The 11,597-nt window shown below is 52.9% G+C and overlaps 1 protein-coding gene across 1 annotated transcript in view; it reads right to left on the reverse strand.

Annotated features, from left to right (window-relative positions):
- The window catches only part of LOC140716441 (large neutral amino acids transporter small subunit 2-like), a 60,845-nt gene that overhangs the window by 48,401 nt on the left and 847 nt on the right, over window positions 1-11,597 (reverse strand). Inside the window, exons 2-3 of the mRNA XM_073029177.1 lie at window positions 4,231-4,435; window positions 2,737-2,888 (exon numbers count right to left, since the gene is read on the reverse strand). Coding sequence (XP_072885278.1) covers window positions 2,737-2,888; window positions 4,231-4,435 — 357 coding nt within the window. The remainder of the gene's footprint in view (window positions 1-2,736; window positions 2,889-4,230; window positions 4,436-11,597) is intronic.

Genomic DNA, 11,597 nt, shown 5'->3' on the forward strand with positions numbered 1-11,597 from the left:
TTCCCAGATCCCTTGGTTCTACCGCACTCCACAGTGCCAACAGCTCCCTGTGGAAGACCTGCCCTGGTTGGCCCTACTGAAGTGCAACATTTCACCTGCAGTATATTCCATCTGCTCTTTATCCAGCTGGTCCATATCCTACTGTAATCTTTGATCATCTCCCCTGCTGTCCATTGCGCCCCAAATCTTGTTGTTATCCACAAAGTTGTTGATCAAGTTATCACAGAGATCGTTGGTATAGATACCAAACAACGACGGACATAGTACCGATCCCTGTGGCATTCCACTAGCCACTGGCCTCCAGTCAGAGAGGCAACCCTCTACTACCACCTCTGGCTTTTCCCACAAAGCCAGTGTCTAATCCAATTTACTACCTCATCCTGAATGCTGAGCGACTGAACCTTCCTATGCTGGACCTTGTCAAAGGCCTTGCTAACATCCGTATAGGCAACACCCACTGTCTCGGCTTCATCAACTTTCCTGGTAACTTCCTCAGAAAACTCTGTAAGATTGGTCAGACGCAACCTACCATGCACAAAGCCATGCTAACTATCCCTGATTAGTCCCTGTCTCTCCAAAAATCCATATATCCGATCCCTTAGAATTCCTTCCAATAACTTTCCCATGGCTGAGGTCAGACTCAGCTGCCTATAATTTCCTGGTTTATTTTTGGAACCTTTCTGAAACAGTGAAACAACATTAGTTATCTCCAATCCTCTGGGACTTCACCTGTCGCTAAGGATGATTTAAATACCTCTGCTCGGGCCCCTGCAATTTCTGCACTTGCCTCCCGCAGGGTCTGAGGGAACACCGAGGGCACAGGAGATTTGTCCAACCTAACCTGCCTCTGTCGTGGTTTCTTGTGCCCCACAAATGACCAGGAGACGCAGAAGATTCTTCAAGAAGTATTAAAAAACTTTAATTTGCAAATCAAAGCTGAGACAGTCATTGAGCTAGTCGCCGATTGCCCACCGATCCTTGTACATATCATTTTTTATAGCAATCTCCTGGTTTAGTTGTATTAGCATATCCAATGGTCTACAGTTGCGTATCACAAGTACATCCGCCACTATTGTTTCTACCCATTGACTTAATCAGTTCTAATCTACATCTCTTAGCTACCTCTCATTCACACACCATTGTCTTCTACATTCTTAAGATTTCATTTGCCTACCAAATTGGATACATGCATAGCAAATAGCAAACTCAAAGCTGACTACATAGTTTTGGTTACACAGCAAACAATGCAACTTTTAAACTCCCAATACCTCAAGACAGCAAACACCTCCTCCTCTGTAATCTGTATAGAGTCCATGACCCCCATGCCACTTTGCCTCAATTCTATAGACTCTGCACCCATCTCTTGAGTAAATACGGATGCAAAAAATCCATTGAAGATCTCTCCATCTCTTTTGACAATAAACTGGACTGGTCAAAGAACACTGAGGCTGTCTACAAGAAGGGTCAGAGCCGTCTCTACTTCCTGAGGAGACTGAGGTCCTTTAACATCTGCCGGACAATGCTGAGGATGTTCTACGAGTCTGTGGTGGCCAGTGCTATCATGTTTGCTGTTGTGTGCTGGGGCAGCAGGCTGAGGGTAGCAGACACCAACAGAATCAACAAACTCATTCGTAAGGCCAGTGATGTCGTGGGGGTGGAACTGGACTCTCTGACGGTGGTGTCTGAAAAGAGGATGCTGTCCAAGTTGCATGCCATCTTGGACAATGTCTCCCATCTACTCCATAATGTACTGGTTAGGCACAGGAGTACATTCAGCCAGAGACTCATTCCACCGAGATGCAACACAGAGCGTCATAGGAAGTCATTCCTGCCTGTGGCCATCAAACTTTACAACTCCTCCCTCGGAGTGTCAGACACCCTGAGCCAATAGGCTGGTCCTGGACTTATGTCCAATTGGCATAATTTACCTATTATTTGATTATTTATGGTTTTATATTGCTATATTTCTACACTATTTCTTGGTTGGTGCGGCTGTAATGAAACCCAATTTCCCTCGGGATCAATAAAGTATGTCCGTCTGTCTGTTTTGGTTCCACGCATAGATTATCTTACAGAGGTGAAACTGTGTCCCACTTTTGCTCTTAACATATCTGTAGAAACCCTCGGATTCTCCTTCACCTTGTCTGCTACAGCAACCTCATGTCTTCTATTAGCCTGAAGTGCTTTCTTACATTTCTAATACTCGTCTAGAACCTCACTTGTTCCTACCTGCCTAAACCTGCTCCGCCTCTCCATTCTTTTCTTAACCAGGGCCTCAATCTCTCTCAAACTCCAAGGTTCCCTAAACCTGTTGGCTTTGCCTTTTATTCCGACAGACACGTACAAGTTTTGTGCTTTCAGAATTTCTATTTTGAAGGCCTCCCACTTACCAAGTACACCTTTGCCAAAAACAGCCCGTCCCATCCCACACTTGCCAACTTGGAACTAATGGCTTTGTGGTCACTGGGTGCTAAGTGTCCTGTCTCATTCCCTAACAGCAGATCCAGTATCGCAAGTTCTCCCATTGGGACTTCTATGTACCGATGTAGGAAACTTTCCTGAACACATTTAGCCAACTCTAGTCCTTTTGCAGTGTGGGATTCCCAGTCAACATGTGGAAAATTTAGACCGCCTACCATCACAACCTTACGTTTCTTGTCACAAGCAAGAGAAAACCTGCAGATGCTGGAAATCCAAGCGACACACAAGCTTGACGAGGGACTGGCGTGTACTTACAGAGGCAAACGGCGGCCAGCAGGCGAAGGCCCAGCTCGGGGGCCAGACAGGTGGGGAAGATCGGGTACAGGACGTAGTTCGAGAAGGTCAGTGCGATGACAGCCTGGTTGGTCGGGTAGATGACCAGCACAGCAATCCAGAGTCGCAGGAAGCTGCACACAAGGCAGAGGTGGGGGAAGTTGTTAGGCAGACCAGCACCGAGGGAGCAGGCGAGGCTGTCCGGCCCCGTGAAACTCACCCCGCTGGAAAATCCGATCCCAACCCAAATCCCCGGCCTGAAACCCACACACGCACCAGCAGGTAAACTGACAGCCACGGACTCCTGTAACATTGTACTGGGGAGAGGGAGAGAGGAGAGGAGAGGAGAGTAGGACTGGTGAGGGGAGATTGAGAGGAAGGAGAGAGAGGGAAGAGGTAGAAGGGTCAGAGAGGGAAATGGTGGGAAGGGGTAGAGGGCAAGGGAGAAGGGGAGAAAAGGGGAGAGCCAGAGAGAAGGGAAAAAAGGAAAAGTAAGAGAGGGATGGGAGGGAAAGAGGAGAAATAGATAGGGAGAGGAAGAGGGAGGGAAAGGGATGGGGGAAGATGGGGAGAGGGGTAGCTGGGGAGGGGTGGAGAGGGAGATGGTTAGGTAATGGAGGAAAGTGGAGGGAGAAGAGGGGAGAGAAGGGGAGGGAGGGGGAAGAAGGGGAAAGTAATGAGAAGAGCAGAGGGAAAGGGAGATTGATGGGGAGGAGGGGCAGGGAGAGAGGAGAAATAGATAGGCAGAAGAGGGAGTGTGGGAGGGAAAGGGAAAGATAGAGAGGGGAAGGGCGGAGGGGAGAGAAGGGTAGATGGGTAGGTGATGGAGGAAAGTGAAGGGAGAAGAGAAATTGCCTTTCAACTCACGAGGGAGCACAGGCCATCAACTCCCTTGCTGTTGATGTTTCTGTAGCAGGCAATTTCTTTTCTTTACGAGGTCGAGTCGCTAGCTCGGCACTCGACCCAGCACAGAGAGAAAGGCAAGAGAGCCGGCTGGATTCGACCTCCCGTCCCAAAGCAGCCGGCGTGTGAAGGGAGAAGGGGGAGAGAATGGCAGCGGGGAGAAGGGGAAAGTGAGAGGGGAGAGGAATGAGGAGAACAGAGGGAAAGGGAGAGGGGGCAGGGAGAGAAGGGGATTGGAGGGGAGAGGGAAAGGAGTGGGGGAGGGAGAGAAAGCGGAAAGCGAAGAGGTAGAGGTATAGAGGACAAATCGTTGGAGAGAAATCTGGCCACCTCCCCACCCAGGAGTCCTGCATACAACCCACAAACCCCCCCCCCCCCAATGGATCAGAAAGAAACAACGGTCCCTCCTCTCACACCCACTGTCTCCCAACTGGGGCTGATCTTATCGTCCCACTCTTGCCGTGACTACTGAGGGCCTGAAGCAACCCAAACCGTGCCCCCCCCCCACCATGGGTCTCAAGATGAGAGTGTGCCCCCTGCCCCTGGGGTGAGAGGACACCGCCAGCACCTCACCCTGCTAGTCCGCCGAAGATATCCTTGACGTAAGAGTAGTCGCCGCCTGATTTCGGGATGGTGACTCCCAGCTCGGCGTAGCAGAGCGCGCCGATGGCGGTGATGAAGCCGGTGATGATCCAGACGACCAAGGCCAGGCCGACCGAACCAGCGTTCTCCATCACGCCCTTCGGGGAGACGAAGATCCCCGAGCCGATGATGTTCCCTGTGGGGAGAGAGTGAAAGAGGCAGGGGGTGAGGGGAAAATCGAGGGATGAGAGAGTGAGTGAAGGGGAAGAGGAGGGGAGAGTGATGGGGTGGGGATCAGAAGGAAGGGAGGGAAGAACGGCAGGGGGCAGAGGGGGAGAAGGGCAGTGAAAAGAGGATGCGAGAGCGATGGGGCAGATTGTGGAGATAGTCTCCAGTCTGTGGGATCGTTCAGCCTCTGCTTCAGAGATAGGACGTCGGTTCAGTATTCTGACCCAGGACCCCCCCCCCCACCCCCACAGTTACATTGCCCCAGCCGCCAATCACTCTCCCACCCTCATTTCATTGCCCTTCTCCCACCTTGCTCCCCAGGAGGAGGTTTAACCCCTCAGGTCTGTGCTGGCTCCATTCCCAGCTTTCCAGCAGCCCAGCAGGTTGCCCTTCCACATCCCTCTTCCCCTCCCTGCAGCCACCGAGTCGCCAATCCTCACCGTTTACCCTCGCAGAGTCAAAACGCTGGCGGAACTCAGCCTCTCCGGGGGGGGGGGGGGGGGATAAACAGTTGACGTTTCAGGCCGAGACCCTTCGTCAGTGCACGTCGTTCACCCCACGTGAATTCTGCAAGAGCTCGTCTAGTCCCAGTGACGTGTGAATTCTGCAAGGGGCATTTCCAGCTACATCCACCTCCACTCTGGCCCTCGAACTATCTGCCGACCCCCTCCCCCTGCCTAAACCCGCTGTGATCGGGAACCCAGTCCAAACCCGTCTCACCCTTCTACCCCGAGGTCAAGTGCCCCGACTGATCTCGGAGCGGAGACGCCAGTCAGGCCCAGTGTCTTCCCCATCCTATCATCGGTCCCCCCCTCCCGGTGGAGTTGCCACATCCTCGGGCTCCTAGTTCCTCCTTTCTCACTTAGTGTCACATCAGCGTTTCTCTCTGCATTGCTACAGTCACTGCTGGACTTTGAACAGTTGCTTTGGTGCTCATCGCTGTTAATTATCGCCAGTGATACTGCTCCCTCTGTCAGCTCCACAACAAGGAGTTTCACTGCACACTGGCATACGTGACAACAAACTCTTCCTGATACAATCCGGCAATTCCGACGCGCAGCGAGCCGTGAGCGCATCCCTCCCCACCATCGCCCGTAACTACGAGGCAACGTCTACCAAAGTTCACAGTAAATTTATTATCAAAGTACATTTATGTCACCCTGAGGCTCATTTTCTGGCGTGAATAACACAATATAATCAATAAAAAACTGCACACGAGACAGGGAAACAGCTAACGTGCAAAGACCAACAAATTGAAAATACAAAAATAACCATAATAAATAAAGAGGCAATAGATAACGAGGACATGAGATTAAGAGTCCTAGGAAGCGAGTCCTTAGGTTGTGGAATCGGTTCAGAGCTGAGTTGAGTTGAGTGAAGTTATCCACACTGGTTCAGGAGCCTGATGGCTGAGGGGTAATAACTGTTGCTGAACCTGGTGGTGTAGGTGTGGAATTGGGTCAGTGTTGGGGTGAGTGAAGTTATCCACACTGGTTCAGGAGCCTGATGTGTGGAATCAGTTCAGTGTTGGGGTGAGTGAAGTTATCCACACTGGTTCAGGAGCCTGATGGCTGAGGGGTAATAACTGTTGCTGAACCTGGTGGTGTAGGTGTGGAATTGGGTCAGTGTTGGGGTGAGTGAAGTTATCCACACTGGTTCAGGAGCCTGATGGTTGAGGGGTAATAACTGTTGCTGAACCTGGTGGTGTGGGTCCTGGGGCTCCTGCACCTTTTTCCTGATGATGGCAGCAGCGAGATGAGAGCACGTCCTGGGTGGTGGGGGTCCCTGACGACGGATGAAGCTCTTTCCTGCACAGCAGATCCGCACCACCCGGGCCGTGCCACTGGGCAGGAGGTACAGAAGCCTGAAGTCCCACACCACCCGGGCCGTGCCACTGGGCAGGAGGTACAGAAGCCTGAAGTCCCACACCACCCGGGCCGTGCCACTGGGCAGGAGGTACAGAAGCCTGAAGTCCCACACCACCCGGGCCGTGCCATCGGGCAGGAGGTACAGAAGCCTGAAGTCCCACACCACCCGGGCCGTGCTATCGGGCAGGAGGTACAGAAGCCTGAAGTCCCACACCACCCGGGCCGTGCCACTGGGCAGGAGGTACAGAAGCCTGAAGTCCCACACCACCCGGGCCGTGCCACTGGGCAGGAGGTACAGAAGCCTGAAGTCCCACACCACCTGGTTCAGGAACAGCTACTTCCCTTCAACCGCTCGCTTCTTGACCCAACCCGAGTCACTCCCTCAGTACAGCAACACTGTGAGCACTCTGCACGACTGAGGACATCTTCCTTGCATGTTTAATCAACGTTTTTCTAACGATTGCTGCTTTCCTGAGGCAAAGTTCCTGTGATGTTGCCGCGATTAAGTTTCTCGTTACGCCTGAGCAGACGCGGGCACCTCTCGATAAACCCGACTTTGAATTGGAGGCTGCGCGATAATCGAGTCACTGCCAGCGGTGAGGGAAGGGAGAAAGCTCTGGGTCAGGCAGCACCTGTGGAGGGAGGGGGAGCCCAGAAGCTTCAGTTGTCGAGCAGCTTTGCCATTTTTCAGTGTCACATTATCTCCTGTGCTGCTGTTTGTCCCGTGGCTGAGTGGAACACCGACTGCCAGAAATAAACCCAGTGTTTACTTGTCCCTAACTGCCACGCTGACCTGCTGGAGAGACTGTGATCATCCTTCCTGCTGATCGACTGGGGGGGCGGGGGTGTTGTGGTTAGACTGCGTGGGGGCAAGGACACACACTCGCATGGGTCTGGTGACAGCTGAGCCTGCAGGATTGAAGCTAACGCATGCTACAGGGCTCAAAGGGGAAGCTGAGGCCAGAAGTAAAAGTGGGACAGTGTGGTTGCGTGTGCTGAGGAAACAGAGGCGAGGGAGAGGGACAGGAGAAGTGGGAATTGAAAAGGAGGTGTGAGGGGGCAGGGTTTAGTAGGCAGAGAGAGGGAGATAAAGTGGGAGAAGGGGGGAGTGTGCAAGAGGGAAAGGGAGAGTGAAAGAAGGAGAGTTAGACTGTGGGGAGAGAGAAAGGTAGAGAGGGAGAGGATGGGGTGAAAAAGGGAAAGATCAGGAGGGGGAGAAGGGGTTGATAGGTTGAAGAAAGGGAGGAGAGATGGATGAGGAGCAAAGGGAGGCTGAGGGGTGAGGGCGAGGTGGAAGAGAGAGTGGGGCAGGGGATCGGCCACCGATGTGCCGGCGCAAGGGTGGAGAGGAGGCACAGCTGAACCACGGCGAGCGCAGGGGATTGTTGCGAGGGTGAAGTGGTCATGTGCTGAGTAATCTCCTCAGAGCTTGACATAACGAGATTAAAATTTATCTGAAGTGGCGTTCTGAGGGAGAACAGAGAGACTGATTCATGTAGCTCCTTCTCAGATAAAGTGACACGGGCAGGGAGACAGGTTAATCCGACAGCCCTGATCCTCGGCAGCCCTCCTGGAGGCGGGCATGAGGGCAGAGGAATTGGGGATGGGGAGGGGGGTATCTTTAGGGTTAGCGCTGGGTCAGTTCTGTGGGAGCCCCACAGTGCCGGATGCTTCCTCTCTCTCTCTTTTTCATTCCTCCATCCCACTATCCACTCTCTTTCCACTTTACCCCGTCTCTCTCACTCTCCCCCCCACCCCTACTCCTTCTTTCTCTCTCCTCCTCCCTCTCTTTACATCAACCTTCTCTCCCTCCCTTTCTAACCCCTCTCCCTCTCATCACCCCTCTCTCCACCTCCCTCTCTTTCTCCCTCCGTCCCCATCTCCACCCCCTCTCTCTCACCCCACCAATCTCTTCTCCCTCTCTTCCTCCCCCACTCTACCCCTCTCTCTGTCTCTCGGTAATGGGAAGCCTCACTAAGGTAGAAAGAGGGCCGGTTATAGAGGCATCTGCCATGGGAGCAGGCCCTTCAGCCCACAGACTCCATGCTGGCCCCCAACCACACCAATCCACCACACTGGGGAGGCGAGTGGGGGCAATTCACAATAGCTGATTATTTCACTGGGACGTGGGAGGTAAATGGAGAAAACCCCCTGGTTCACTGGACGAGGGTGCAGATTTCTCACACACATGCATGCACAACGACAGAGGCTGGGACTGAACCAGGGTTCAGTGTTTTCTCGAGGAGGACGTGCGATGCATCCCATTCGTCCTCACGTCCCCACGGCCCTTGGGCTGTCTGTCGGGGCTGACCTAACACCCCCATCCCCCAGCAAGTGGTTAACAAGGCTGGGATCCATGCCAGACTATGTAACTAACCCAACGAACACAGGCCTTTGGGACGGGGGCTCCCACGTGTTCAAATGAAGCCTTTATTTTAAACCCCACCCATGCCCAAACCTCTGTGTCCATATTCTGTGCCCCCCCCTTCTGTCTCTGAATCACTATGTGTGTGTGTGCTTTTCTCTGTCTGTCTCTCTTGCCATCTCGCTTGTCCTCTCTTTTCCTTTCTGTGTTTCTTTCCGTCTGTTTTTCTATCTCTATCTGTTTCTCTATTTCTTTCTTCTTCTCCCCCTCCCTGGCTCTCTATGTTCAAAACTGACAACGTTGGCCAACTTTTTAACCTTTCGAACTCTGCGGTCATTCAATGTTTGATCTGGATCGTGTGTGGGACATTTCTGTGCGCTGAAGGGAGTATTAAAGGCAGCTTGTTGGCTTTGTGCATTCAGAGAGACAACACAGGCCACTGACTTATTGTTACTGGCACTGAGCCCCAGAATATGGTGCGCGTGAGGCACCAGAGAAGGCGCAGGCTCGAAGTAAGTGACTCGACACCATCCCCATCACCAACACTTTCACCACTGACCATCATTCTGCCGCATCTCCAGCCCTCCCCTGCTTCCCTGCAGACAACCCCGACTGAAACTGTACTGGTGGTCCCTGTTATTATACTCTTCCATGTGAGCTGCCTTCCATCATGACGAGCCTCAGTTTACACCCAGCAAGCCACAGGCAATCAGGGATTTCCCCTTACCCTGGGACCCCTTCCCATTCACTCCCACCATACACAATCCCAACAGACCCTACCCCTTCCCATTCACTCCCACCGCACACAATCCCAACAGACCCTACCCCTTCCCATTCACTCCCACCGCACACAATCCCAACAGACCCCACCCCTTCCCATTCACTCCCACCGTACACAATCCCAATGGACCCCACCCCTTCCCATTCACTCCCACCGTACACAATCCCAACAGACCCTACCCCTTCCCATTCACTCTCACCACACACAATCCCAACAGACCCTACCCCTTCCCATTCACTCTCACCGTACACAATCCCAACAGACCCTACCCCTTCCCATTCACTCCCACCGCACACAATCCCAACAGACCCTACCCCTTCCCATTCACTCCCACCGTACACAATCCCAACAGACCCCACCCCTTCCCATTCACTCCCACCGTACACAATCCCAACAGACCTCACCCCTTCCCATTCACTCCCACCGTACACAATCCCAATGGACCCCACCCCTTCCCATTCACTCCCACCGTACACAATCCCAATGAACCCCACCCCTTCCCATTCACTCCCACCGTACACAATCCCAATGGACCCCACCCCTTCCCATTCACTCCCACCGTACACACTCCCAATGGACCCCACCCCTTCCCATTCACTACCGCCGTACACAATCCCAATGGACTCCACCCCTTCCCATTCACTCCCACCGTACACAATCCCAATGGACCCCACCCCTTCCCATTCACTCCCACCGTACACACTCCCAATGAACCCCACCCCTTCCCATTCACTCCCACCGTACACAATCCCAATGGACCCCACCCCTTCCCATTCACTCCCACCGTACACAATCCCAACAGACCCCACCCCTTCCCATTCACTCCCACCGTACACAATCCCAACCCCTTCCCATTCACTACCGCCGTACACACACCTCAATGGAACCTCATCCTCAAAGGCTCTACATATCATGTTTGCCATATTTATTGCTTATTTATTCATTATTATTATTATTTCTTTCTTCCTGTATCTGCGCGGATTGCTGTTTGCACACTGGTTGAACGCCCAAGTTGGTGCGGTCTTTCATCAATTTTATTTTGGATTTATTGAGTAGGTCCTCTTGGAATTGGATCTCAGGGTTGCACTTTGATGATCAGTTTACTTTGAGCTTCCCAATGGACCCCAGCTCTCCCGTTCTTTCCCACAATGGCATCATACCCTTGAGGAACTTCTTGTGAGGAGATGGTCAAAGGTCTGCAGGGTTGGGCATGGTTAGTGTGGGGGGGGGGGAAGGTGTCTAGCTGTGAACACATTCCCCCCCACCCCACCTGTCTATGATTAAATTCAATTAACAAACAATCCAATGACAAAAGCAGAAGAGAAGATTTAATTTACAGATAATTAGATCTAACTTCTGAAACTTGCGCTTTGGTCACCGCTGATTACTGATTGACTGGCTGTTAATTGCAACTGTTAATTGCACATTGTCCTGGTGGAGTCACTCTAGTTAACAACGCACCCTGCCTTTGTATAGTGCCCAAAGTTCCTCACTGGAACAATTAGCCCTGAGGAGGAGAATCTTTTGAAAGGAGTTTAGGATTAGTAATTCCATGGCTGGGTAGCAGCAGGCAAGACGGTGAGCCATCACGGTGCTGGATTTGGGAGGTGTACAGATTGTGGAAGGGGTGAACGTAGGTCAGAGGGGTGGTCGAGGGGAGGTAGAAAGGAACCCCCCCCCCCATCCAATCCCACTTTCCATTAGGATTGTGTGTGGTGTGAGAGGGGGCAATGGGACATGCACATAGATACAGGAGGGAGTTCACCTCAAACCCAGCCTCCCAGCGTGCTGTACGCACCCTTCGGGGAACTTTGCTGCCCCTTGCAGTCTGTGCTGTCAGCCCAATGGGTCCTTTGGGGTGGTAATCACTGGCAATACCCCGCCGATCTCCAGCTGCCCAAAGTGCTGGACTCGTTCACCACCCGGTGCTCACAGATCTCATTCTTCTCCCCGTCCCCCTCTGCAACGCTCTGCTCCCCCATTCCATCACCCTGCCGCTGCTGGGCCTCCCTCCTCCCTCACCGCAACCAGCTCTCTCCCTCCCCTCCTGCCTGCTCGCCCCTCCCTCCCCTTCGCCTCCACCCCAGTCCCCTTCACACCCAGAGCCTGGTGCCCA

Source organism: Hemitrygon akajei, chromosome 25 (assembly GCF_048418815.1).
Source record: "Hemitrygon akajei chromosome 25, sHemAka1.3, whole genome shotgun sequence".
In the NCBI taxonomy this organism is placed as follows: domain Eukaryota; kingdom Metazoa; phylum Chordata; class Chondrichthyes; order Myliobatiformes; family Dasyatidae; genus Hemitrygon; species Hemitrygon akajei.